Below are 26,872 nucleotides of genomic sequence, written 5' to 3'. Positions count from 1 at the left end.
ATAAAAATTAAATATTTGTTTTGAAAATAAAAATAATAAAAAAAAAAAGTCCAGAACCAATTAATTTGTAAAATAAATAATATTTGTGACCCAAATAATTTTTATAAATCAATAAGATCAATATTAAATATTATTACAAGTTAATTAAGAAAAATCATAATAATAATAAAGTGAATTACATAAATTTGGACTTTGCTTCCTTGAACATGTGTCGTGAAATAATAAGTCTTTGAATTTGAGAAGTTCCTTCATAGATCTGATAAATTTTTGCATCTCTCATCAGCTTCTCCACCGGGTACTCGCTGTTGAAACCAGCGCCGCCGAATACCTGGACAGCGTCAGAGGCCACGCGGTTCGCGATGTCCGCGGCGTAGCACTTGGCGATACTCGCGAGTTTGGTGGCATTCGGTAGTTTTTTATCAGCTGCCCAGGCAGCTTTCATCCAGGCGAGACGCGCAGTTTCGACCGCGATTTCCATATCCGCGAGCATGAACGCGACTGCCTGGTGCTCGAAAATGGGTTTCCCAAATGTGTGACGTTCCAACGAGTACTTCAAAGCTTCATCCAGAGCACGCTGGGCCAACCCAACTGCTCCACAAGCTACCATAGGACGCGTAGCATCGAACGTTTCCATAGCGATCTTGAAACCCGCTCCTTCTCCAGTTAAAACATTTTCTGCAGGTACGCGGACATCTTCAAAGCTCACCATTGATGTATTTGATGCCCTCTGTCCCATGTTTATTTCCTGATTCATTTTAAATAATTTTTATAAATAAAAATATTAAATAAAACCCAAATCTGAATAATTACTTTACGTCCTGGTGTTACTCCCTGCCAATCACGTTCAACAACAAAACCAGTGAACGCTTTACCAGCAGGTGCCTTTGGATCCGGATTAGTTCTCGCTAAGACAAAGTACCAGCTGGCAACTCCACCGTTTGTTATCCACATTTTAGTACCATTTAGTATCCACTCATTTCCTTTTTTTACAGCTTTCGTTTTAATACCAGCGACATCTGAACCAGCACCAGGTTCAGTCACTCCATAAGCCTATTAATTAATTAATTAATTAATTAATTAATAAATTACCTAATAATTAAATGACAAACAAATAAATTTTATATATTACAGCAACAATAGGCTCTTCAAGTAGTCGTCCAAGATATTTTTTCTGCTGTTCTTTTGAACCCCCAAGAATAACTGGCCATTGCTGTCAATTAAATTTCAATTAATAATAAAAAATAAGTACGCTGACTAATTAATTCTTACAGCAAGACCAGAAGTTTCAATAGCTGTCATTATACCAGAGCATCCATATGAAAGTGACTCAGCAATCAAACATCCATCAAAGGCACCCAGCTCCAATCCACCTGTTGCATGTAATCATCCATCATTTATTAATAAATTAATGAATTAATAATTAATAATTATTGTTTAATTAAATCACCAATATCCTTGGGGATATGAGTATTTATTAATCCAGTTTCCCATGCTTTCTTGATAATCGGCCAGGGATATTCCCCAGATCTATCATACTGAGCAGCCACTGGAATTATTTCCTCTCTCGCAAATTTCTCAGCCGTATCTTTTATTTCTTGCGACGTTTCTGATAAGTCTGCAATTATTATTATCAGTTAAAAATAATTAACTTTTTATAAAAATATTGTCAATACATGAAACTGAAGTTAGCAGACGTCTAATAATTTTTGGATTTTTTTTTTCGACGATAAAAAATTTAAAAAAAAATATTTGAAAAAATTGCACCTGTAGTTTTTTAAATTTTCTACATGTGCATATTTTTATATCATTTTTTTGCAGTTGATTTATTGAAAAACGAAAATTCAAAAATTTTTAAATGTCTGCTAACTTCAGGATCATGTCAATACTCACTACCAAGTCCACTATGTCCATGTAATTAATTAATAAATAAATCAATGAGTTAATTAATAAATAAATAAATGAGTAAATTAATTAATTAAGAAATAATTTTAATTACTGAAATTACTTAATTAGTTGACTTACCAAATGAGTATCCACTAGATAATCTTGATGACACTAAAAAATTTCTGGCTAATGCCTTTCTCGTAATATTATTGAATGCCTAAAATAATTTATTTTAATTAATTTAAATGTAATTGCATTTAGATACCATATGCACGACTTACTTTTGTCAACATCTTGGTGTCTTTTGATGATAAAAAAAAATGTTTATGTAATACCTATATGTATTTATATTCTTGTTGATTGTTGTCCTGGATGTAACTACAAGTAAAAATATTTATTTTTATTTTCACATAAATTTTATATAAATATTATTCAGATGCTACGGAATTTAGTTCTCAGATAAATGTTGTGCTCAATAATTACTGAGTTGATATTTTGTTAAATATAAAGTTTACCATTAATATTTATGACAGATCAAAGTCCAGATGATGATAATAATAATAATAATAATTACAATAAAGATACAATTGTTTTTAACTTTTTGTTTGACGTCTAATAATTTTTTTTTTGACAGAAATCGACTCCATAATTCGATACCTCGAATTTTAAAAGTCGATTTTAAATTAATTTATTTTTTGAAAAATTCAAAAAAAGTTTTTTCAAAACTTGAATTAAAATTTGAAAATTTTGATATTTTATATAAGAATATATAATAATGTCACTATATATGACATATATATTGATAAGGATGATGAAATAAATGAATCGATTGTTGCAACAATCGATAAATTTAAAACAAAGTAAAAGAATTTTATTAACCGGTTTTCAAAATTTATCATGACTTTGTATTCAAATATTATAATTTTTTTTAATGAAGAATTCGTACTGCGGTAATTTAATTATTTAAAAAAATTAAAATTGCAATTATAAATAATAGTAAATTATAAATTAAGTCCCAAGTGAGTTGGGTCAGAGGTTATATTTTGACATTTAGCTCTAAAAATAGATTGACAGCAAATAACATCTGAATTATTTATTTCAGAAAAAATAATTATAATAATTTAATTAATTAATTATTGATAATTAAAAATGGATATTGACGTGCATCCGTTGACGAACAATCCAACAGAAGCTTGGTCAGAATTATCACAGCATCAGAAAGTTATTAAAATAAATGCAAAACCACCTGCAGCCGAAGCTCCAACTAACAAAGTAATTACATATAATTATTTATAAATTTAAACACAGGGTCCATTTCCTGATTGTCCTGGATCTGGACCTTGATCTTGATAGTCACAGTTGGAGAACTTGGTGCTAAAATCCAGTTTTCACTCATAGATCTCCAGTGATAAATTTAAAACTTCACCCTGATTAAAAAAGTGAATTGAAAAGTATTGAAAAAGATGAGAAATGAATCCTTTCGAATACTTTCTATACCCCAAGGTATTCATTTTGACATAAAATGAATACTTTTCAATCCCAAAATAATAAAAGAATTTCTGAACTTCCGAGGAATTGAAAAAGATTCAAATGAATTGATATTTTTAATCTTTCTGAATCCTTCTCAATACCTAAATAATCTGACATTTCGGATCAAGTGTGGGATTGAAAAAGATTGAAATGAATTGAAATTTTTGAATCTTTCTGAATCCTTCTCAATACCTAAATAGTCCGATATTTCGGATCAAGTGTGGGATTGAAAAAGATTGAAATGAATTGAAATTTTTGAATCTTTCTGATTCCTTCTCAATACCTAAATAATTTCACATTTCGGGTCATGAGTGGGATTGAAAAAGATTGAAATGAATTTAAATTTTTGAATCTTTCCGAATCCTTCTCAATACCTAAATAATCCGATATTTCGATCAAGTGTGGGATTGAAAAAGATTGAAATGAATTGAAATTTTTGAATCTTTCTGAATCCTTCTCAATACCTAAATAGTCCGATATTTCGGATCAAGTGTGGAATTGAAAAAGATTGAAATGAATTGAAATTTTTGAATCTTTCTGAATCCTTCTCAATACCTAAATAGTCCGATATTTCGGATCAAGTGTGGGATTGAAAAAGATTGAAATGAATTGAAATTTTTGAATCCTTCTGATTCCTTCTCAATACCTAAATTGAAATGATGAAAGATTGAATTCTTTTCAATACTTTCGAATTCCACTTTAGAATTGGAAAGTATTCAAACGATCGAAATTTCAATTCCATTCAATACTTTCCAAAACCGCCGAGGGATTGAAAAGAATTGAGATAATTTTCAATACTTTTCAATTCACTTTTTTAATCAGGGCAGTTTAATTTTCTCTCATACTTTTCATATTTATGTTACTGAAGTTAGCAGACGTCTAATAATTTTTGGATTTTTTTTTAGACGATAAACCATAAAAAAAAAAAATATTTGAAAAAATTGCACTTGTAGTTTTTAAAATTTTCTACATGTGCATATTTTTATATTATTTTTTTCCAATTGATTTATTGAAAAACGAAAATTCAAAAATTTTTAAATGTCTGCTAACTTCAGGATCATTCATATTTAATTACTCAAATTTTTCTTTCAAGTTAAGAGTCGTCTGTATGAGTGACACCCATTCATTGACACCATTCATCAAATTCGATATACCACCGGGTGACATATTTATTCATGCTGGTGATTTTACTAAATGCGGAAGCTTGCAAGAAGTCATTGACTTCAACACTTGGATTGGTAACTTCTATTTAAAAATTTAAAAAAAAAATGAATAATTAACAAGAGTATGAATTTTATTTCAGGCAATTTACCTCATAAACACAAAATAGTTATAGCGGGTAACCATGAGCTGAGTTTCGATTCAACATTTACTCATCCATTTACTCCTAAAAATGTTGGAGACCGACACAAACACACCGGGACAAGTATTTTAGACGGCATCCCAACTCTAGGAATGTCTAAAGACACGTTAGCTGAAGCTATCCAGACTAAAAATATTAAAAATTATCTTACTAATTGTACTTATTTAGAAGACTCGGAAGTAACTTTATACGGGATAAAAATCTACGGGACCCCTTGGTAATTTTAATTGCAGAAATAAAATAAATTTTACTGACAAATTAAATTTATTTTTATGTCCAGGCAACCGGAGTTCTGTAAGTGGGCATTCAATGTCCCGAGGGGTGGTCCCTGTCTATCAAAATGGGACTTGATACCCGCGGACACAGATATTTTAATCACACACACCCCGCCCATTGGTCACGGGGACTTGTGCTGCAGTGGAGTGAGGGCTGGATGTGTCGAGTTGCTGACGAGTGTACAGAAAAGAATAAAACCAAAGTATCATGTCTTCGGACACATACACGAAGGTACACTTGTTCTTTATAATTTTAATAATAATGATTAATTAATTTAATTTAATTGTTTATTCTGTTAATTAGGGTACGGAATATCATCGGACGGAAAAATAATTTACATAAATGCATCGACATGTGATCTAAATTATTTACCAAGCAATCCTCCAATTGTTTTTGATATAACATTACCACCAGGTGTAGAAAAAACGTCCGATTAATTATAATTAATTAAATTTACAGGGTATTTGTTACAATCGACTAGTCTAGAAGATTTGATTTATTTTATTCAAATCAGTCAGTAAAAATTGCCGGGAAAAGTAGAGCTAGAATAAATAATTTCTTTTTTTTTATTCAAATCACGTATGGAAATAAAATTAAAAAAATTTTTACTTAAAAGTCCTCCCCCCACCCCTCAAAATTTTTTATCTCCGGCAATTTCTACTGATTAAATAAAAATGACCAAAATTAATGGAGTGTATTTTTTAAAAGTGCCAAGAACTAAGACTAGAATTAGTTTTTGGAGTGATAAAAAATTAAATATCATTTTAATTGTAATTAATTATTATTAATTAAAGCTTGAGCTTAATCTGTGATTTTTTTAAGCATCGCTTGCACAACTATAGTTTTATTTATTTATTTATTAACACCGGCACACAAAAAAAAATAAATTCTCTGTACTTTTGACGGGACCGATTTATTCTTATGTATTTTGACCCGCTGAATCCGAATCCGAGGTCCGTTTAACCCGTACACCCTCAGATTTTTAGAAAACTTTAAAAAACCTCAAAAATACACAAAAATCGAACGTTTTTTAAATTTATAAATTTTTTTAACTCTAACTAAGCATGATTTTTATGTATTTCGGTCCTCCACATACTGACCTGAAGTTTATTTAAAACATTAGCCATTTAAAGTCTGAGTAAATTCCAAAAAACCCAAAAAAATTGCAAATTTTAGGGGATAGATATAAGCGGAGAACGAATTAATATTGAAATAACGTTTCTATAAAGATTTTTTGAAGCATATTAAAATTTTTTTATGTTTTAGGCCAAAATATTTTTTATATATATATCACAGATCGAACAGTATGATTTCTTTTATTTATTTCAAATTAAAAATTGATTTTTGTTATACCAAATTTTATTTTTTCGATTTTTTGGGAATTTTTGCCATTTATTTAAAATTTTAGAGATGTCTGAGCCATGGATGTTCGAGAATTATGTGACAGATAAACATACATGAAAATAATTATTTATTTAGCCGTATAAAATTTTTTTCATCACAATACTAAGAATTTTTTTGCAATTTTTTGGGGTTTTTTGGAATTTACTCAGACTTTAAATGGCTAATGTTTTAAATAAACTTCAGGTCAGTATGTGGAGGACCGAAATACATAAAAATCATGCTTAGTTAGGGTTAAAAAAATTTATAAATTTAAAAAACGGTCGATTTTTGTGTATTTTTGAGGTTTTTTAAAGTTTTCTAAAAATCTGAGGGTGTACGGGTTAAACGGACCTCGGATTCGGATTCAGCGGGTCAAAATACATGGGAATAAATCGGTCCCGTCAAAAGTACAGAGAACTTATTTTTTTTTGTGTGCCGGTGTAATTAATTAATTATTGAAAATAGTCAATAAATAAATTTTGTAAATTTGAAAGGAAGGATAATAAAATAACTGCGATTTATAATAAAACAATTGTATTTTATAATGTACAACAGAATAATTATGTTGTTTCGTTATAATTATCAATTACTTAATTAGAAAAAAAAAAAAATGGGGCTTTAAAAAAAATGTATTAAATGGATACGAAATAATGCCACTGTTTATATTCAGACTCGTATTGCCTATCTTTGTACTTTATACCTTTTAAACAGTAAAATAATAATTAAAAAAATAGTAATGATCAATTAACTCAGTTAATTAAAGAGTAAAAAAAAATAAACGAATTTTGATCTTTTTTATTTAAATGTTTTTTTAAAATATTTATTTAATATTTTATATTATTATGCAAATTAAAATAATAAACCCGTTTGATTGTATAAAAGTGTGATAATGATTATGATTCAACTTACGATGCCAGACCGTTTAACAAAAAAGTTATGCAGCGAGTGAAAAATATTTTTTTATTGATGGGAGTAGATAATCTTAAGCTACTCATTATTGAATGCAGTTAATTTATCACAATGGATTTTATGTAAGATCTCAGTAATTTACACAGTAAATTGTAATTTTGTTTTGTTATTAATATAAATTTGAAAAAAAAAAAAATTGTCATTTGTTAATAGACGTCCGATTTAAATCCAGTCAGAAATAATAATTGATATAAAAAAATGAATTGTAAAAAAAAAAATATATATATATATATATCAATATCAATCCTATAATTTAGTTTTTTAATAGGGTACGTTCGAGAACAGGTACGATACGGATTCGCCATTGTGAGTTCTTCTTACAGCCTCGGCAAACATCATTGATACGTCAATACACTGTAATTAATCAATTAATTAATTATAAATAAAAGTAATTGTATTTATTAATATTACAAGTTATTGATTTAAAAAATTATCAATTTTATATGATCCTGAAGTTGACAGACAATTAACAAGTTTCGGATTTTTTTTCAAACAAATCAATCATGAAAAAATAAAAAATAAAAAAAATTGGAAAATCCAAAAGTGCACGCCTCGAAAGCTCATGTTATGTTTTTTTTTAAAAGTTAAATTTCGAATAAAATTGAATATCTCGCTCTTTTCCCATAGAAATTTCCATGGTAAATATACGGTAATAAAAGTAAAAAAAAATAAATAAGGAGAACATTCCTAATGAAAAATGGCGGCAGTGTGTGTTTGTTTACATGTAAGATTGCCGGTTTTAACCGTAATGATTTATTTTTAAAAAAACGAGAAGGCCTACAGTAGTGATTTTCGAAAGGAACCTTCTTTGCTTATTTCTGAAAATTTTGAAAAAAAAATTAAGTAGTTTCGTCAAGTCGTTCTCGAGATATCCGTACCACGCCGTTTTTTTTAACCACAGACTAATGGACGTCCACGATAAATTTTTTTTAATGAACTTTTTTTTATATTAATACATATTAGACAAATTAAAAAAAGTATCAGGATTATTTATTAGTGTTTGAGCTTTATATTGATGTGCTTTTCATAATGTGTAAGAGTAATAGAAAAAAAATATATGCACTTTAATGAGTGGAAATCGTGTGACCTTGACAGGTCGGTTATAAAGCACAACCTCTCCGCTTCGCTTCCGAGGCGTGCAATATGCACATGTAGAAAATTTAAAAAACTATATGCGTAATTTTTTCAAATACATTTTTTTTTATAAGTTGTTTAAAAAAAAATCCAAAAATTATTAGACGTCGGCTAACTTCAGTATCATAATTTTCGACCTATAAATTTTAAAAATAAAAAAAAAATTACCTGAATTTTAGGACAATCTTTCATGTGTTCATCTTGAGGAATAGTATTAGTAACAACAACAGCCTCAAAGCAAGCGTTATTAATCCTACTGATAGCGGGACCACTGAAGATACCATGGGTCAAAATAGCATAGACTTTAGTCGCTCCAGCTTCAAGTAATTTTTCCGCGGCATGGCAAATAGTACCGCAAGTGTCTGCCATATCATCAACGAGAATGGCAACGCGATCTTTGACATCTCCGACCAAGACCATGCTGGCCACCTCATTGGCCTTCTTGCGTTCCTTGTGGATCAGAGCGAACTCGACGTTCAGTCGATCGGCTATTGATGTCACTCTATCATAAAATAATAAAATTATAAATTACCAGCTTTACATCATCATTTTTTAAATTTAATTACCTCTTGGCTCCACCGGCGTCGGGCGACACAATAATACTGTTCCGCCACTCATTAATGTTTTCCTTAATCCATTTAAGTACCGCCGGTTCTGCGAATAAATTGTCAACAGGAATATCAAAGAACCCTTGGATCTGACTGGCATGCAAGTCCATGGTGATTATGTGGTCCGCTCCCGCGACTGACAGCATATTTGCCACCAATTTCGCGGATATCGGCGCGCGACTCTGTAATAATATCAAATGATTATTCAATTAAATAATTACTCAAGTTAATAATAAGCTCCCGCCTAATTAATAAATAAATATTTAAGTCCATTTGCAACTGGTATCCTGTAATTTTAAAATTTTTATTAATTTTTATTGTCAAGTCGATGCCTCGAGGACAAAATAAAAATACAATTGCCGATTTTTTTTTTTTTTTTTTTTTTTTTTTCAAGGCAAACTTGTAATTTTGAATTTGAAATTTTTTTTATATTTAATTACGAAAAGAAAGTAAGAAGATAAGACGTGTTGCAAATGCACCCCAGTTAGACTCGGCAATTTAAACTGTAAGTAAAAGCATTTTAAAAATTAATCTAAAGTTAATTTAGTTTAAAAAACGTACAGTTAATTTTTAATTATTTTTTTACTGAGTAAAAAAATTGATTGCTCAAATAATTTTGACATTAAAAATTTTAACTGTAGATTTTTTATTATTTTTATTATTAATAATAATAATAAAATAAATCTGCAAAAAAATGAGTTAGTAAAGTAGCGACTAACTAAAAAATAGTAAAGAGTAATAAGTAAATGCAATTAGTAAAATAGTAGTAATGATAATAAAGCGGGTTAGTACCCAAGAGAATAAGTAGCCCCAGGATAAGTGATAAAAAAATAAATAGACAATTAAAATAAAGTTTAAAAAACTTTTAAACTGTTATAATTTAAAACGCTATCGTATTAATATTTTGCCCTCGAATTAAATAAAATACTTTGACGGTTTAAATATTAAGTCGGATAGGGAACCGCTGCAGCCAATAAACAATAATAATGATGATGAATTAATTGTTAGTCCTACAAATAATTTTAAAAATAAATTCCACTCGAAAACTAACTCTCGTTTTTTTTTTTTTATTTAAATTTTTTAAACGGCTGATAAAATAAAAAGTTATTGTAAATTAACGGGCGTTTTATTTTTTCTCGGCATACTCACTGTCGTCAGGTCGGGCAGAAAATCCTGAAAATTACCCAACTACTTCAGAATAATATTTATAATTATTAAATATATAACAGACGATAATAAATAATAAAATTAAATTAAATAGCGATACTTTTAACAGAATAAAAATATATGTTATTATTGTTATCATTGTAATAAATTTCTTAATTGTGACGTTGCAATTTAGCAATAGTGATAACCCCTGGGTTATCACTATTATTATTGATAAAAATCATGTAAATCCAGGGGGTCCATGCAATAATTTATTATCATTTATTGTTTTTTTGAACCCGATTTATCAAGCGTAAACTTTTTATCTATTTCAAAATTACTTTGTTGTAATTTTCCCAGAATAATCCCAGCGTAAGCTGATTAAATAATTAATTAATTAAATAATGAAATTTATTATTTAATTAAATAAAATATAATTTACAGCAACGAATTACCCTGAATTTCCACTCGGTTGTCTTGATGACAACTTTCTTGTCAGAACCATCACCTCCCTGCGAATTTAATATAAGAGAAAACAAACAAGACATGTGTATACTTGATAGCTTAACTTATAGATAGATAGATAGATAATTTTTAAATAAAATAGAACCTTCACCTACAAAAAAATTATTTACAATAAATTTATCTTAGCCTTAGTGAGCTAATTTAAATATTAATAATAATTTAATCAGATGCACCTTGTGATTCCCTACCTTGTCCTTCTTGTCTTGTCGGGCATATGGAAAACAAGGAATCACAGCAGTGACTCTTGATGCCGACGCTATTTTACAAGCATTTATCATTATCAGCAGCTCCATTAGATTGTCGTTTACTTCCCCGCTTCCACTCTGTACAATGTAAACATCTTCTCCTCGTACTGATTCTCCAATTTCCACACTAAAAAAAACATTTTTTTTAATTATTTAATAAATTGAATAATTATAATTATGATCCTGAAGTTAGCCGACGTCTAATAATTTTTGGATTTTATTTTAGACAGTAAATTATAAAAAAAAAAAATTTGAAAAAATTGCACCTGTAGTTTTTTAAATTTTCTACATGTGCATTTTTTTATTTTTATTTTTTTTTAAATTTAAATGTTCAAAATAAAATCCAAAAATTTTTAATTGTTTGCTAACTTCAGGATCGTATTATAATTATGATACTGAAGTTAGCCGACGTCTAATAATTTTTGGATTTTATTTTAGACAGTAAATTATAAAAAAAAAAAAATTTGAAAAAATTGCACCTGTAGTTTTTTAAATTTTCTACATGTGCATTTTTCGATTTTTATTTTTTTTCAAATTTAAATGTTCAAAATAAAATCCAAAAATTTTTAATTGTCTGCTAACTTCAGGATCGTATTATAATTATGATACTGAAGTTAGCAGACGTCTAATAATTTTTTGATTTTTTTTTTAGACGATAAACCAGAAGAAAAAAAATATTTGAAACAATTGCACTTGTAGTTTTTTAAATTTTCTACATGTGCATTTTTTGATTTTTATTTTTTTTTAAATTTAAATGTTCAAAATAAAATCCAAAAATTTTGAATTGTCTGCTAACTTCAGAATCATTTATAATTACTAAAATTTTAAATCGAGATCAAGTGATTTATTTTCATTCAAGGCCATCATTTTACTGATACTTACAATTAATAATAAAAAAAAATTTCATGTTTTTTAAACGTCAAGGTCAACTTTCTATCGATTAAATAATTTCGTGCGGACGAAATGAAATTAATTGTATATTAATAACTATCGATAATAATAATAATAATAATAGACGAAAAATATATATTATACAATAAACTAATCTATACAAAATAGATTTAATACGACGTAATAAATATGACGACAACTGATAGATCAAATTACCACCTCTATTAATTATAATTATTGTTAAGTGATGATAATTTTTGATTTTACTAAAAGGAAATAAAAAAAAAACATGAATGGTAACGAGATAAAAATTATTTGCGAGTATTACCGGGAGCAATGTATCTGATAAATCGATAATTTAGAGTAAGTAGTAAATAATGACTAAACACGTGGTAATTACGAATTGTTTGAGTTGAATATAATGAAAATGAGACGCAACGTGGGGCTTGGATACACGCGGCATAACGGCATAGTGGTTGAAAAATAAAAAAATTTAAATGGTCGGTTCGGTGAAACAAAAATAAATAAATAGTAGCTCACCATGTCTCGAGGTTGCTGAATTTCTTGGTGACAACTTTTCCGATGTCGATTCCGAGCCTGTCGACGATCCTTTGGGCCAAGTCCGGATGGGAGGATCCACTGAAAACTTTTATGTTCGGCATTCTGCTCTGCAAAACTACTCCACAACGTGATCGCTCCAAGTTTGCGCGTAACAAACTCTTAGCACGCACTGGTTGAGATACAGGCATCACTGGAACCCAACAAAACGACAACGTACAACATTGCCAATATTATTTTTGTAACAAACTACCAATCACAGCCGGTTTATTCTACTATCGGATGTGACGTTTCTTTATTCAGACCGCTCATTGGTCCCTGTAGTTACTCATCCATATACTCGCATACACACATATATACATGTATATAAATATACACACATATACTTCTTATCAATATCTATACTTATGTCTACTCACTGATAAATATACTTTAAATAAATACATATATTTTTTACTTGTTTTTTTTCTAATTTATTTTATCTTACCTATTTTTTAATTTTTTTGAAACACGATATACTTTTTGCTACAATTTAATTATTTTTGAGGTTATTTTTATTTACTCAGTAATTAGAGAGTACATCTGCTAAATTTTATTACACTTTTTATTGTGTTTATTTTTATCATTTTCTTTACAGCAGATTTTGATATTTTTAAAATACGCGGGAAAGTTAAAAATTTAAATTTCTGTTTTGTAATTAAGGAATTAATTAATTATTAAAATTAGAGTAATTAATTATAAAAAAGCGGTACGGAAAGAAAAAAAAACATAGTAGAGCTTTCCGTGTTATCAACGGAATGGCGCAAAAATTTGAAATTTGAATGTAAAATATTTGAGCGCCAAAAAAATTTTTTTTTTATTCAAAAAATTAATGAGTAAGAAATTTGTAATGAAATATTTATAATAAATGGTTGAAATAAAGAAATTTAAAAAAAGGCGGGAAACGCCATCTTGGTAATAAAATTCAAACTACAGAATTCAAAAGAATTTTCTCGACGTTATAACTCTGGGACTTTTATACTCCAAGTCAATAAAAATAAAAATAATTAACATATACCTCATATATATATGTATACAACAAATATAAGTATTTTATTAGATAAATATATAATATAAGTGAAAGGTTTTGTTAAATTATAAATAAAAATAATCGCCAAATGTGGCGCTGAGTTTTTCGACAGAACAAATAAATCCGTATCGTAAACTCGGATGGTAAAATTCACGTAAAATTTAAGTGTAACAATTATAAGTCTGATTAAAATAACAAAAATTAATATCGCCGGGTTTATTTAAATTTTTAAAATATTGTTTAAATTTACCAACCCGAGGCTCTTTCACAAATCAATAAAAAATAATCAACAAATAATAAAATACTCCGAGAAACAACAACCGTGTAAATTTCAAATCCACCCCGTGCTTAGCCTCAAAATAATTTAAAATATATTCCTAATTAATTAACAACTTGATTATTTGTAATTAACTTTATGTCGCATTCGATATAAAATTAATTCATTCAAATAATCAATCGATCAAAAAATTATTTTTATAAACAATTGTTATTATGTTTTAGTCATATTATTATTATTATATATATACATATATTTATTTAAATAAATTAATATATCGCGTACTTTATTTTATGAATATTTATATAAATAATTAAAATAATAATGGCAAATATCGCGGCTCAAAGAATAAAACGGGAATTCAAAGAGGTTATAAAAAGTGAAGAGGTAAGTTAGTCAATTAATTCATTTTCTTTATCAATTAATCAATTAATCATTTTTTTTATCATCAATTTATTTGATTAAAAATCAATAACAAAATTTTTCCAATTTTTCCACCTCTGACGTAATATATTATTTCATATTTATTTTAAAATTGAATTAAATTTGACATTGAAATAGTAAATTAAATAAACGCGTCAAAATAATGATAATAATATAAATAGATATATAATTTAATTACAAATAATTTGGGTATTAATAAGTATTTATTTATAGAAAATTATTGATCAATTTGCTAAGCTGATATATGATATTAATATTTTATTATTTATTTAGGATATTAATTTACCCTGGGTGTCATCTGGTTGATCGGATTTATCCATAATTTATTTCACTTTAATTTACGTATAGATTTTTTTTTAACAGAATTTATTTAATGATCTATTTTAAATGCATTATTTTATTTAAACTGATCTAGCCTCAAAAGTACATGACACAATATGACATATATTTAATAATAAATTGAATTATCTTTTTAAAAAAATATATATATTATTACGTTGGTTTCACCATTTTGTTGTTATCGTCAGTTGATGTCAGGAGGTTACTTCTGATTATTTTCGTTTTGTTATTTCGTTAGAAAAATTTATTAATATTTTTTTTTTATCTGTACTGCAGTTGGAGTATTTTTATTTGGGGGTAATGGAGTTGGTAATTTAGTTTATTAATGAATAATAATTTTTTTTAGGTAGCCAAGTGCGCAATCAGAGTCGAGTTGGTCAATGACAGTTTTACTGAATTGAAAGGAGAAATTGCTGGTCCACCAGACACGCCGTACGAGGGTGGTAATTTCGTGTTGGAAATCAAAGTACCCGAGACCTATCCATTTAATCCACCTAAAGTATGTACTTATAGTTTATAAAAGTTTGCTTACGATCAGCAATTTTTTAATGACTTTATTTTTGCAGGTAAGATTCATCACAAAAATTTGGCATCCTAATATATCATCAGTAACTGGTGCTATTTGTTTAGATATTTTAAAAGACCAATGGTAATTTTTTTTTATTTCTTCAATTTTACAATAAAATAATTTTTTTTCAGTAGTTTTTGTGAAATTTTTAACGAAAAAAAATTATTTCATTGATTTCTTATCAATTTCTTTTAAACTTGAATAAAAAAAATTTTTTTTTAATAATTTAAAAAAATAACAGGGCAGCAGCTATGACTCTCAGAACAGTTCTACTGAGTTTGCAAGCGTTATTATCAGCAGCAGAGCCAGATGATCCTCAGGATGCGGTAGTTGCTAAACAATATAAAGACCACCCTGAGATGTTTCGTCAAACAGCTAGACACTGGACTTCAATGTATGCCGGAGGTAATATTCAAAAAATAAATTTTTCTGCCCTCCGGCCGGAAAGTGGTAAATTTCGGGCCGCTGCCCTGAGCGCAGTTGCAACTTTCCGGCTCCGTCGAGCAGAAAAGTATACGCACCTTGGCCAGTAAAAAAGAAAGCCTCAGACCACATGTTTGTCAGCCTCAACAATTACATGTGATCTGAAACTTCTTATCTTACTGGCCTAGGTAAGTAATATACTAATTCATGACAATCAATCAGTCAGTAATTAATTGTTGATAATTTTGTCTTCAGGTCCCGCTAAAATGCCCGAATTAACAGATAAAATAAGACGACTAACAGACATGGGCATCGACGAACATAATGCGAGAGTAGCTCTGTCTTCTTACAACTGGGACTTGGAACGAGCTACTGAGCAATTATTCAGTTAGTGTCTATTGCATTGTTTTTTTATATATTTTTTCCTCATACCTTGTCTCAATCACCCTCTAAATTCGAGTTATAAAAAGCAGATAAATTTTAACGTTTATTTAAATAATAGAAATCCAATTCGGCCAACTATTTAGCGAACCAATTATACCAATGTATTATATCTATAAAATAATAATAATAATAATAATAATAATAATAATAATTATAAATAATTTAAATAATAATAATAAAAGTAACGAATTATCTTGGAAGTTGAATTATGAATCGAAAATAAAAATTTTGTATATTTTTTGGTGTTGGGTAAACGCTTGGAATCGGATTTTAAATTAAAATCGAAATAATTTACATTCCACGATTTAAAAAAACTAAATAAATAATAAATTATGTAAATGTTGAAAGATAAATATTTTTGCTGTTTTACTCAATTAATGCGATCCTTAAATTATAGATAATTACTTTCTCCCTGTAAATTGTCAAGTAAAATAAAGGACTATTTGTAAAATTAATTTTATTTGTCTTTCTATTTTATTTATTATAAGTAACGTCAATTACTAAATATACATTTTATTATTTTATTTTAAAAGCATAAAAACTTTTATAAAACATCTTATCAACTCGCATTTCTCTTTCAAAGAAGACTTGGAGTCTTCCAAGACTTTAAGGCCATTCTCAGACAGTACCTCCCACTTTTTAAAAATTTTCAATGACTTTCAACTGTCATAAGCGTATCAAATTTTTATCAATTAACTAAAAAATATTTAAAAAATTAATTAAAAAAAGGACAACGTAGTCGTAATTTCGTCGATATATAGATTTAAAAAAAAAATATTTACACTTGATATCAATTAGGAGTTGAACGAAATTTCTTAAATAAATTTCAGTAAAATTGTCATGTCAATTTTATAATTCGAATTTTTAAATTTTGGCGGCTAAAATTTATTCAATAAATTTCGTTTAACTCCCAATTGATATCAACTGAAAGTCATTTTTTTAAAATTCTATATCTCAACGAAATTACGACTACGTTGCCCTTTTTTCAATTAAGGTTTTAATGTTCTTTTAAGGGCAATCTCAGACAGTGCCCCCCCCCCACTTTTTAAAAATATGCAATGGCTTTCAACTGTCATAACCGAATTAAAATTTTATTAATTAATTAAAAAAAAATTAAAACTTTAATTGAAAAAAGGACAACGTAGTCGTAATTTCGTTGAGATACAGAATTTAAAAAAAATTACTTACAATTGATATCAATTGGGAGTTAAACGAAATTTGTTGAATAAATTTTAGCCGCCAAAATTTAAAAATTCGAATCATAAAATTGACATGACAATTTTACTGAAATTTATTTAACGAATTTTGTTCAACTGCTAATTAATATCAAGTGTAAATAATTTTTTTTTAAATCTACATATCGGCGAAATTACGACTGCGTTGTCCTTTTTTCAATTTATGCTTTAATTTTTTTTTAATTAATTGATAAAAATTTGATACGCTTATGACAGTTGAAAGTCATTGAAAATTTTTAAAAAGTGGGGGGTACTGTCTGAGAATGCCCTTAATGAAAATAATTAGCAAGATCTTGCGATTCAGCAACAGGACAAGTCGATGATCATTTAAATTAACTACTAAATCAATTGGTACCCAGAAAGATTGGAACCCGACTCAGTTCGGTGCTGGAAAAAAATCCTCGGTTGTGCTGCAGCACCACACTGATTACTGTGCGGAGTCGTGTGCGCATATCACTCAATTATCGCACAGTAATCAGTGTGGTGTTGCACAATCGAGGATTTTTTTCCAGCACCAAACTGAGTCGGGTGCAGAACAGTCACCACTCAGGTTCCAATCTTTCCGTGTATCATAGAGAATATTTCCTAAAGAACAAGACAAACACAGGACTACTTTGATAAATAAATTTAAAAAAACTGGAAAATTATCTTAAAAAAGATTTATTTATCGACAGTTACAATTTACTTTTGTTAAAATTTTATTTTGTCTAAGTAGAAAAAAATACGCAAACAATAAACTTATCTATGAGACATAAGAAAAAAAAAACATTTAGAGCTAGAAAATATTTCAAGTCAACGTATAAAAAAATTTCTTCAGTGATAATAATTTAAGTAAAAGATCTAGTACTCGATCACGCCATGGATTTCTATATCTATTTCTAGTAAAATTCAGTAAATACTGACATATAAATAAAATACATGGGTGATGAAGTACTGGGTCTCTTATCTTAATAATAATAATAATAATTAATAATCAGTAATGAGTAAATGAATTTAATAGTTTCATGAATGTAAATAATTTTGTACATTATTTAAAAATTAAAATGTCTTTGTACAAGTGTATTAACATGTAAATGGTAATCATTTACATCAACATCATCATCATCATCATCATCATCATTATCATGATTATTAAATTTTTATTTTATTTATAAGTAAACACTAGTCGTAGTTATAAAGCCGTAGCTTCTTTTCCGACAAAGAAGCCAAGAAAATCTTATCGTTGGTAGCAAAGGAGACCATGTCCAGCGCGGGATCATGAGCTTGGATGCTGTGGAGCTGCTTTCCGGTTCCGATGCTCCACAGGGGAATACTTTTAGTGTTCTCTTGATGTGCTGCCACGAGAGTGTCGTCTTGCAGGTTCACATGACAAGGTCGGGACATGAGTTTCTGGGAGTTGCCTGCGTGGAAAGTGTGGACGATGTTGCAGACGACAGAGTTCTCATTGCCGGCCTCGATAGAGAGCACGAGGTGTCTGGATTGCGGCTGCCGTGAGTTCGGTCTCGAGGAGACTAGCGCGTGGTGATTCTTCTCGTCGTAGCGTATTGACATGAAGGGACCCTCGAGGAACATTTGCTTGGGCACGTACACGTTGTTCCAAGGCTCGTAAGCGAAGCAGGTGTTCAGTCTAGTGGCTATGAACCCGCCCCGGATCAGACCCGTTGAGGAATTGGGCGGAACGGTGGACAGAGACACTACGGGTGATCTGTCACCAGGACTTTCGATGGTGTCGACGGCCCCGGAAGTTTGCCTGATGTCAAACTGAACAATTGAGCCTTTCTGGGTCCCCGCATGGAAGATGTTGGGGTTATCGCCTGACCAGCAGCAGCTCCAGCCCTGGGAGTCTATCGGGTACCCGTGGACAGTAACATTGTTCTGTACGTCCATCAGCTTGGCAGTGCGATCGAAGCTGATGCTCAGCAGCAGCGACTGCTGGACCGGGTGGAAAGCTATGTCTCGTATTTGCTGGGTGTGCAACATAAACAGTGGCATCGCTTGAAATTTATCTGTGAGTATTTTCTTGACACCGTAACCGGTAAATAAGGCACTGCGCGACAGCTGTGATACTGCTAAACAACCGTACCAGGGGTTGTAGGCCAGCACACGGCAACCGCCTTCTTTACAAATGTCCACTGTGTGGTCCAAGTGGAACTTCTTGGCCACCGAGCTCATGGACTCGTTAATTCGAATCGACATGTCCGATTTCTGACGCTCGAGCTCGACGATCCGCTTCTGGAGGTTTGCTATTTGGTCAAGATAAGACCGCTGACGAAGCTGGCTATTGGAGAGCTCGAGTTCGATTCGATTCTTCTCAGCATTTACTTCCAGAAGCTGCTTCTTCAGCATGTCTATCTCCACGGTGTCTATCACTGAGACACTGGTCGCGTATATCACTCGTATGTCCTTCTGCGTGGCTTTTTTATTACACTGTGGACACCGACGGTTGCCCGAGGTGCAGGCGACCGTCAGCCATTTGTGGACACAAGAGTACCCAAAGAGATGACCACAACGGAGCGAACACAGCCGATGGTCTCCGCTGTTGCTCCAGTAGTCCATGCAAATTGGACACAGTCGTCCCGTATCATTGTCTTCATCTTCTTCAGCAGCCTTGTCCTCCTTGGTCTTGATATCGAGTTTCAACTTCTTCTTGGCCATCTCAATTTCCTCGTCGACGTCTTGGTCCTGCGTATCATCCGAGTCGTCATCTATCACGACGATTGGCGGGTCCGGCACTGCCTCGATCTCAGCAACGTCCACCTGCGCCACCGGAAGATCCTCAGGTTGCTGCTGCTGTTGAGCAAAATTATGGTCACGTTCATTCGGGTTCCAGGGAACTGGATCCTCTTCTGCGGGAATGTTTTGCGGTGGCGGGACTGGTTGGTTAATTTGAACATTCGGATCAAGAGGTTGACCCAGAGGGTTCACTGCTACTTCCTGGACATCCTGGTCATTTTGCCACTCAGCTGGTTCTGCGTAATTGTATCCAGCTGCTTCAGCTTCTTGGACAATTGGCTGCCACAATTGGTTGTTATCTATCACAACTTCGTTCCCTATTGTTGGTACTCGTTCCACAGCTTCCACCAGCTCCACTTGACCCTCTACTTCGTCTAAAAAAATTATTTTCATTAACTTTTCACTTTCAAGACCAAAAAATATATAAAAAAAAATAAATATATATTTATAAATACGTACTGTATTCCATTTTCTTTTATGTAACCATCAAATCGCCAGTTTAAATTTATTTTGACAGCCTAACCTTGACAAATAAACGGTAAATATTTTTTTTATAAATAGTTCTAACAAAATGACGTTCACCTAAACGTAATATCTGACATCAACACACAGCTGACGAGCAAATAAATATATTTCACATCACAAATCAGCTTTCTGTGATTCAGGTTTTCAAAATTATTGTTATAAAAATTTAATTTCACTTAAAACGTAAATTAATGCTGATTATTGTAATAATTTAAATAAAATAAAAAGCTGCCAAATAGATGAATTATTAATTAATAACTGTAAAAAAAAGGATATATGTAAATATATATAAATATACGAAATCTTTTGTTCTACTTATATGGATCATGTAAACACAACATATACGTTATAAAAAGACAAGAGAAATTACAAAACCTCATCATCTGTTTTTAGGGATTTTTTTTTTGTCAGTCTTCTAGTTACTTTTAGTTCATTTTATTTTGCAATTCACTCATTTATCGGCGTAAGGTAAAAAAAAATAGTAAATTGTAATATCTGTTTTTTTTTTTAATTTGTTAAAATTTTTTGTTATAACAATAGATTTTCTGAAAAAAAAAAGACAAAATGTTAAATTGTTATGATCCTGAAGTTAGCAGACAATTCGTAATTTTCGGATTTTTTTTTTCACCAAATCAATTAAAAAAAAACAAAAACTAAAAATATGCACACGTAGAAAATTTAAAAAAAACTAAAGGTGCAATTTTTTTTTTTCGGCTTCTCGTCTAAAAAAAAATCCAAAAATTATTAGACGTCTGCTAACTTTAGTATCATAAATTGTTTGATGTTAATTATTAACGCAGAGCGTTGGTACCTAGAAAGATATCTAAAAATTTTAAATTTAAACTGGAATTAAAAAAAAAAATCTTAATCACAAAAGATAATTTCTTTAAAATTATTTTTTATAGTACGATGAGAATCTATGGCTAGATAAAAACACTGAAGTAGCCGCAAGACTCTAAAATTGGAATATAAATTTGAGAAATTAAATACTTTAGCTTTGATTATTTTATTTTATTTAATAGTACTTTCAGATACAAAATATGACATTTTTTTTAGTACAGAGTAATTGATTAATAGGTAATCACAAATCAATCTCGTAATGACAATCATTTTCCAACCGCCGGATATCTTCCTCGCTAATTTTCATAAGTTTATCGATAGCTTCTGAATATTTTTCTTTAGCTTCGAGGTAGATTTTTTCGTAGTCCGTACCCTTGATGATTTCACTTGTACCTGTACATTTTTCAACGTCTAGAATAAAATCATATGCATTTATGATCATGACCATACGGTACTCGAAAAAATCTTTTCCTGCTTCTTTGAATGTTTTACCATTGGGCTTAATCCTCGGTTCGATCCCTTTTTTCAAATCTGCATGTAATTTAATAACATCATCAAGTTCTTTAAAGAAAAAATCTCCATCTAAACAGTACTCTTGAATCGAATCGAAATTCGCATATGTGCAGAAACAGGCTCGTGTACAACTGCATTCGATTTGGCCTTCCTGAATATATTACAAAACATTAAATATTAACAAGAAAGTAAAAACATGCACTTATTTAATTTTAATGATACTGAAGTTACGCGACGTCCAATAATTTTAGGATTTTTTTAGAAAGAATTAATTATAAGAAAAAATTGCACCTGTAGTTTTTTTAATTTTCTACATGTGCATATTTTTAGTTTTTGTTTTTTATAATTGATTGGTTCAAAAAAAAAATCTAAAAATTACTAGTTGTCTGCTAACTTCAGTCTCATTTCTTTTAAAAAATATAATTATAAATTATCTTAAACTTACCCATAATTTTGGACTCATGTTTTTTGTTATCCTTAAAACTTTCGATTACCGTTCCAATAACTGATTGAACGTGGAATTTTGATAAGCTAACCTAAAATAAATATGTTATGGCATTTAGTCAAGTAACAATTGTTGCAATTGTGACTGACATTTATAGAATATTTTCACTTTTCACAATTCGTGAGCGTGAGTGATCCATCTCTTGTACGCAGATATATATATAAAACTTTTATTTTCGTTTTATCTCGTACAAGTTATTTTATCCAAACAATTGTATGTATATATTTCAAAATATTATTTTTTATTGAGTATGATAATAATGTAACTTGACTAAATGCTATAAAATATTTATTTTAGGTTAGATTATATAAATTCCACGTTCAACCAGTAATTGGAACGGTTATCGAAAGTTTTAAGGATAAAAAAAAACGTTAATTCAAAAATAATGGTAAGTTTAAGATAATATGTAAAATTATATTTTTAAATCAAATATATGTGTTTAATTAATTGCTAATTTTTAATTTTTTGTAATATATTCAGGAAGACATTGCAAAAGAATGTAGTTGCATTGAAGAATGTCACAGTAAAAGTAAATACCCAGGCGTCTATATTAAAAGCGACTGTCGTAGCTTTGAAAAAAATGTTATAAGGCTTGACCGCTACGTGAAATGCAGATCCTACCTTAAATCTAATCCTCCGGATGAACCAAATATAGATTCCCAATTGAAATGGATCACCTTTACTATATCAGTACTGATCCAGCAGATATATATCATAAATTCACGTTTAGAAGAATGTACTTATGCCAATCAGTTCGTCAAGAATACGGATTATGGAAAAAAGTACATGGATTTCAGGGAAGAAAATTCTGAAATCGTGAATAAAATAATGAGTATAGGTGTGGAAAATATGGACAATGTACAGAAAAATGCTTCATACTATATTGACACATACTTACAGTAATAATAATTATTATAATTACCTACCTAATACTATCATTCTAATTAATTTTGTATTGATAAATTCTTGTAATGATTATTAATTAAGTAACGAAGTAAGAGAGAATTCAATTATATTATCTACGATAATAAATTTTTTATTTTGACTATTTGAAATAGTAGCAAAATTTGTCAGTACAACAATAATTCGCGCCCCTAATACCAAAATATTATTTGCCTCTTTGGTATTCGAATAGAGACAGCGATATTACTATCTCTTTCTACCTTTAATTAATCATTTGAAAATTACTTACCGTAGTTATACGGATAAAATGCCGTAAATTAAGGTAATTACCGCAATTCGGATCCACTAGGGTACCAACTAGTTTGTAGGGTAGAGTTTCTACAACCCTTACAAAAAACTTCACCGTCACATTCCGAGTTTAGTTGAAGCAAAAATTAATTACAAATTACTTATTTTAACGAAAGATCGATGGCACGTTAAATAAATTATTTAATAGCAATAATAAAATTTATTTAATTAAAGTGCTTTAATTATTATCATTATGATTTTAAAATGCAAGTGGTTGCTGTTCAAAAGCTTCTACAATATAATTCTCTGTAATGAGCGACAAAAATAATTTTATATTTATATCATATATATATTTTTAAATCTCAATAATTTGAGCTCTCATATATTTAACAAAAAATAATTATCAGTCTTTTTGTCAGTGACAATACTAATTGAATTTATACTTCCGTAGCTCTGAAAATACTGTCTCACATCTTCTTCCTCGAGGTCGTCTTTAAGTCCACAGAGAAAGAGTTTCTTGACGGTGGCGTCGGCCTCGGGCCGCCCGATCTCCTGCCTCGGGACCACGCGTTTCGGCTCAACAACGTGGCCATCGACTCGATGAGGTCTTGCATTCTGTGCATCGTCGACCATGTGCGCGTGTGAATAAGTTATAAATCCAAAGCCTCGTGAACGTTTGGTCTTGGGGTCTTTCATCACGACGACGTTGACTATTTCGCCCCATTTCTCGAAATGTTTCTTCAGCGAATCGTCTGTTGTTCGGTAGTCCAGACCTCCAATAAATAATTTACGGGCATGCTCTGTTTCATTTTTTCCATCTTCATGCTCCATCTTGACCATTTTGGACGGGTGGTAAATAAAATATTATTGACAACAAATAACAAATGTGTGGTGTTTATAAAATGACTGGAACCCGAGTATTCAATCCGACGCACTCGTAAGTGAGGATAAGTCTTATTATTATTATTATTATTATTATTATTTTTATTATTATTATTGTTGTTATTATTATTTTTATTACTATTATTATTATTTAAAAAAAATTTTAATTTAAAAAAAAATGAAAAATAAATGCAAAAAAAAAAAACAAAACAAAAAAAAAGATTTTATTAGATATCTAGTTTTCCTAGATTCCACCCGTCAGTCGAGCCACCATATCCTGAAGGTCACTGGGGCTGAATAAATCGGTGTCATCGCCTGCAAATTCGATTCTCACTTCTAAATGTTGCATTGTGCGTATAAGTGTTTGTTTTTTTGCAATTAAGGATTTCATCCAGACTCCTTTATACAGGCCGACGTCGCCGTCAGGCGCCTTAGAATTCTTTATAGATTGTATGGTAGAGTTTACGTCATCAATTTTTCCAACGACAGTCAAAAATTTTTTTTGATCATTTAGCCGAGCGTTGGCCATATCTTCATTCGAGACTGAAAAAAGAAAGAAAACATTTTGTTTATTTGCAGGTATATATATGGCACGCTCCTTGAGCTCGAAAACAATGTTGTGGATACATTTTCGAGCTCTTCGAGCTCGAAAATACTTTTGTGTGCAATTGTTTTCGAAAAAAACCGATTTTAGCATTTCTTTCTCCCACGATATCTCAGGAACGAATAGACCGATTTTGATGGTTGAGGCGGTTATCGGCGTATTTTATTAAGTTCTAGAACTGATAAAATTTAAAAATTGTTTGGTTCAGTTGTTTCGAAGATATTCGCAAAAAACCGTTTTTTGCCATTTCTTTCTCCCGCGATAACTCTCGAACGAATTATCCGATTGAGATGGCTAAGGCGGCAATCGACGCGTTTTATTAAGTTCTAGAGCTGATTAGATTTTGAAGTTGATCGTATAAGTCGTTTCTGAGAAATCAATAAAAAACTAAAAAAAAAAAAAATTTTTTTTTCCGTAATCCGCTAATATTTTCGAGTCTATTTGATCAAATGATCTGAAGTTTTCAGAAAAGTTGATGGCCAATAAGCTCTTTCGACTGCTGCCTTAACCATCCAAATCGGTTCATTAGTTAAAAAGTTATAGACCGGTAACACACACACACACACACACACACACACACACACACACACACACACACACACACACACACACACACACACACACACGCACGCACACACACGCACACTTGGACATCATTCTGAAAATAGTCAGAATAGCTTCCTAGGACCTCAAAACGTCGACATCTGATGAAATTTCGCAAATCGGGGTGAAAACCATAACTTCCCAATTTTCCGAAAATCGTCGATTTTCTTAGCGGGAAGTTAAAAAAATATAATTTTAAATATTTCTTCAAATTTTAAAAATAGAATTATTATTTATTTAGTTAAAAAATTTTATGGCATTATATAATATAACGGCGTGCCATAGTTCTCAGTGAGGTTGTGTGAGTATCGTTTAAATCGTAGTAGTGCATGTATGCGCCCCTTTTACTATTTGTAACTTCCCGCTATAACGCAGCGTTGTATGATCATGAAGTTAGCAGACGTTTAATAATTTTTGGATTTTTTAAAAAACGATAAATTATAAAAAAAAAATTGTTCTTTTAATTTTTTCAATTTTCTACATGTGCATATTTTTAATTTTTTTTTTTTCTTTAAATTTTAATTGTTAAAAAAAAAGTCCAAAAAATTTTAATTGTCTGCTGACTTCAGTATCATTGCGTTATACGCAAAAATAGTGAGACTACTACTGAGAGCTTGCTCATCATTTAATGGTGGAGGTATGAGAATTGCATTCTAACTGAAGGGAACCCTCTCAGTATAGTTGGATTAATGAGACTTTGCGTTTCGAATATTTTCGGTTTTTACCCTCACCATCTAAATTCAAAACCTAAGACATTGCGCCTTGATGGTGGGGGTAAAAAACCGAAGCTCAAGGTCTTACTAATCCAGATATCAGTGTTAGCATTCGTCACATGTGATATCCTATCACGGTTCGTAAATACACTCGTTGTCATTAATGCCTGGTCCCCCAGACTATAGAATCTTAGCCATGCAGGTGACCAGGCATTAATGACAACGAGTGTACGACTGATTAAAGCGACACCGCGTACAGTACGCGATAAACGCCATTCCGCGGGATTATTTCTACATATCAATACTTAATTTAATAATATATTATATGCTCTATCGTATTTTAGTTGTAACTTATTATATTTTTGGGAATTTCCAAACCATTTATTTAAACTAGGTCTGGTCTCTTAAGTAATTCTCTATTCTCCGAGATCATAAAATTGTAAGATCTCGGG

General features: G+C 30.3%; 8 protein-coding genes and 1 long non-coding RNA gene across 18 annotated transcripts in view; 3 read left to right on the top strand and 6 right to left on the bottom strand.

The window, feature by feature from the left end:
* Positions 1-7,266, top strand: part of LOC130673067 (metallophosphoesterase domain-containing protein 1) — a 33,871-nt gene extending 26,605 nt beyond the window's left edge. The window contains exons 1-6 of one of the 3 annotated variants that reach the window (XM_057477967.1): positions 2,720-2,834; positions 2,987-3,156; positions 4,508-4,652; positions 4,718-4,994; positions 5,058-5,284; positions 5,357-7,266. In XM_057477967.1, the coding sequence (XP_057333950.1) occupies positions 3,034-3,156; positions 4,508-4,652; positions 4,718-4,994; positions 5,058-5,284; positions 5,357-5,490 (906 nt within the window). In that variant the 5' untranslated portion in view covers positions 2,720-2,834; positions 2,987-3,033 and the 3' untranslated portion in view covers positions 5,491-7,266. Of the gene's footprint in view, positions 1-2,719; positions 2,904-2,986; positions 3,157-4,507; positions 4,653-4,717; positions 4,995-5,057; positions 5,285-5,356 lie in introns of those variants that run through there. The other 2 variants (XM_057477966.1, XM_057477968.1) reach the window with 2 other exon arrangements.
* LOC130673064 (medium-chain specific acyl-CoA dehydrogenase, mitochondrial) lies at positions 59-2,532 on the bottom strand. Of its 2 annotated transcripts, XM_057477959.1 has the most exons (8): positions 2,400-2,532; positions 2,166-2,262; positions 2,023-2,101; positions 1,448-1,615; positions 1,270-1,370; positions 1,130-1,210; positions 811-1,050; positions 59-745 (listed from the first exon to the last, which is right to left on the bottom strand). In XM_057477959.1, the coding sequence occupies exons 2-8, from the start codon at positions 2,175-2,177 to the stop codon at positions 176-178; spliced, it is 1,251 nt and encodes a 416-aa protein (XP_057333942.1). In that variant the 5' UTR covers positions 2,178-2,262; positions 2,400-2,532; the 3' UTR covers positions 59-175. The 2 variants fall into 2 exon arrangements, with proteins under 2 accessions (XP_057333942.1, XP_057333941.1); XM_057477958.1 differs by lacking the exon at positions 2,400-2,532 and having other exon boundaries at positions 2,166-2,381.
* Positions 7,267-7,440: 174 nt separating the features above from the next.
* On the bottom strand, positions 7,441-14,739 carry LOC130673066 (ribose-phosphate pyrophosphokinase 1). 5 transcript variants are annotated; one of them, XM_057477962.1, is made up of 7 exons: positions 14,589-14,739; positions 12,495-12,705; positions 11,007-11,190; positions 10,297-10,320; positions 9,106-9,329; positions 8,708-9,041; positions 7,441-7,759 (listed from the first exon to the last, which is right to left on the bottom strand). In XM_057477962.1, exons 1-7 carry the CDS (start codon positions 14,620-14,622, stop codon positions 7,667-7,669), a joined length of 1,104 nt encoding a protein of 367 aa, XP_057333945.1. In that variant the 5' UTR covers positions 14,623-14,739; the 3' UTR covers positions 7,441-7,666. The 5 variants fall into 5 exon arrangements, with proteins under 5 accessions (XP_057333945.1, XP_057333944.1, XP_057333946.1 ...); XM_057477961.1 differs by lacking the exon at positions 10,297-10,320 and adding an exon at positions 10,749-10,805 and having other exon boundaries at positions 14,589-14,738; XM_057477963.1 differs by lacking the exons at positions 10,297-10,320; positions 14,589-14,739 and adding exons at positions 10,749-10,805; positions 13,000-13,129.
* On the top strand, positions 13,565-16,534 carry LOC130673068 (ubiquitin-conjugating enzyme E2-22 kDa). The gene is made up of 5 exons (XM_057477969.1): positions 13,565-14,245; positions 14,988-15,140; positions 15,208-15,290; positions 15,451-15,614; positions 15,888-16,534. The coding sequence occupies exons 1-5, from the start codon at positions 14,183-14,185 to the stop codon at positions 16,022-16,024; spliced, it is 600 nt and encodes a 199-aa protein (XP_057333952.1). The 5' UTR covers positions 13,565-14,182; the 3' UTR covers positions 16,025-16,534.
* A 1,428-nt stretch (positions 16,535-17,962) lies between these two features.
* On the bottom strand, positions 17,963-20,902 carry LOC130673062 (E3 ubiquitin-protein ligase RFWD3-like). The gene is made up of 2 exons (XM_057477956.1): positions 20,504-20,902; positions 17,963-20,418 (listed from the first exon to the last, which is right to left on the bottom strand). Exons 1-2 carry the CDS (start codon positions 20,511-20,513, stop codon positions 18,473-18,475), a joined length of 1,956 nt encoding a protein of 651 aa, XP_057333939.1. The 5' UTR covers positions 20,514-20,902; the 3' UTR covers positions 17,963-18,472.
* A 663-nt stretch (positions 20,903-21,565) lies between these two features.
* On the bottom strand, positions 21,566-22,725 carry LOC130673057 (uncharacterized). Of its 3 annotated transcripts, none has more exons than XM_057477951.1 (3): positions 22,368-22,725; positions 21,902-22,073; positions 21,566-21,820 (listed from the first exon to the last, which is right to left on the bottom strand). In XM_057477951.1, the coding sequence occupies exons 1-3, from the start codon at positions 22,383-22,385 to the stop codon at positions 21,651-21,653; spliced, it is 360 nt and encodes a 119-aa protein (XP_057333934.1). In that variant the 5' UTR covers positions 22,386-22,725; the 3' UTR covers positions 21,566-21,650. The 3 variants fall into 3 exon arrangements, with proteins under 3 accessions (XP_057333934.1, XP_057333931.1, XP_057333933.1); XM_057477948.1 differs by having other exon boundaries at positions 21,566-22,073; positions 22,368-22,458; positions 22,517-22,721; XM_057477950.1 differs by having other exon boundaries at positions 21,566-22,073; positions 22,368-22,458; positions 22,536-22,721.
* On the top strand, positions 22,440-23,980 carry LOC130673059 (uncharacterized). The gene is made up of 3 exons (XR_008990826.1): positions 22,440-22,640; positions 22,725-22,815; positions 22,908-23,980. It is a non-coding gene; the product is annotated as an uncharacterized LOC130673059 (long non-coding RNA).
* A 16-nt stretch (positions 23,981-23,996) lies between these two features.
* On the bottom strand, positions 23,997-24,458 carry LOC130673239 (heterogeneous nuclear ribonucleoprotein A1, A2/B1 homolog). The gene has a single exon (XM_057478197.1). It carries the CDS (start codon positions 24,456-24,458, stop codon positions 23,997-23,999), a length of 462 nt encoding a protein of 153 aa, XP_057334180.1.
* Positions 24,459-26,260: 1,802 nt separating this feature from the next.
* The window catches only part of LOC130673051 (aldo-keto reductase family 1 member B1-like), a 109,554-nt gene continuing 108,942 nt past the window's right edge, over positions 26,261-26,872 (bottom strand). The window contains exon 7 of the transcript XR_008990825.1: positions 26,261-26,282. The gene's annotated coding sequence lies outside the window, so the exon portion shown is untranslated. The remainder of the gene's footprint in view (positions 26,283-26,872) is intronic.

This window comes from Microplitis mediator, chromosome 8 (genome assembly GCF_029852145.1).
Source record: "Microplitis mediator isolate UGA2020A chromosome 8, iyMicMedi2.1, whole genome shotgun sequence".
Lineage (NCBI taxonomy): Eukaryota > Metazoa > Arthropoda > Insecta > Hymenoptera > Braconidae > Microplitis > Microplitis mediator.
The sequence above is the reverse complement of the archived record's forward strand: the minus strand, read 5'-3'. Positions and strand labels throughout refer to the sequence as shown.

What these genes read in the sequence shown, in the direction of transcription:
- LOC130673064 (XM_057477959.1), bottom strand. An exon ending in ATCTAGTGGATACTCATTTG is followed by an intron (nt 1,616 to 2,022) that starts GTAAGTCAACTA and finishes TAATAATTGCAG; the next exon opens with ACTTATCAGAAACGTCGCAA. An exon ending in GAGTAACACCAGGACGTAAA is followed by an intron (nt 746 to 810) that starts GTAATTATTCAG and finishes AAAATGAATCAG; the next exon opens with GAAATAAACATGGGACAGAG.
- LOC130673068 (XM_057477969.1), top strand. Translation starts at nt 14,183, where the DNA reads ATGGCAAATATCGCGGCTCAAAGAATAAAACGGGAATTCAAAGAGGTT. An exon ending in AGGTTATAAAAAGTGAAGAG is followed by an intron (nt 14,246 to 14,987) that starts GTAAGTTAGTCA and finishes AATTTTTTTTAG; the next exon opens with GTAGCCAAGTGCGCAATCAG. An exon ending in GATATTTTAAAAGACCAATG is followed by an intron (nt 15,291 to 15,450) that starts GTAATTTTTTTT and finishes AAAAAATAACAG; the next exon opens with GGCAGCAGCTATGACTCTCA.
- LOC130673066 (XM_057477961.1), bottom strand. Translation starts at nt 14,622, where the DNA reads ATGGATAAATCCGATCAACCAGATGACACCCAGG. An exon ending in TTCAGCAACCTCGAGACATG is followed by an intron (nt 11,191 to 12,494) that starts GTGAGCTACTAT and finishes TGTTTTTTTTAG; the next exon opens with TGTGGAAATTGGAGAATCAG. An exon ending in CAACCGAGTGGAAATTCAGG is followed by an intron (nt 9,330 to 10,748) that starts GTAATTCGTTGC and finishes ATATTATTACAG; the next exon opens with AGTCGCGCGCCGATATCCGC.
- LOC130673239 (XM_057478197.1), bottom strand. Translation starts at nt 24,458, where the DNA reads ATGGTCAAGATGGAGCATGAAGATGGAAAAAATGAAACAGAGCATGCC.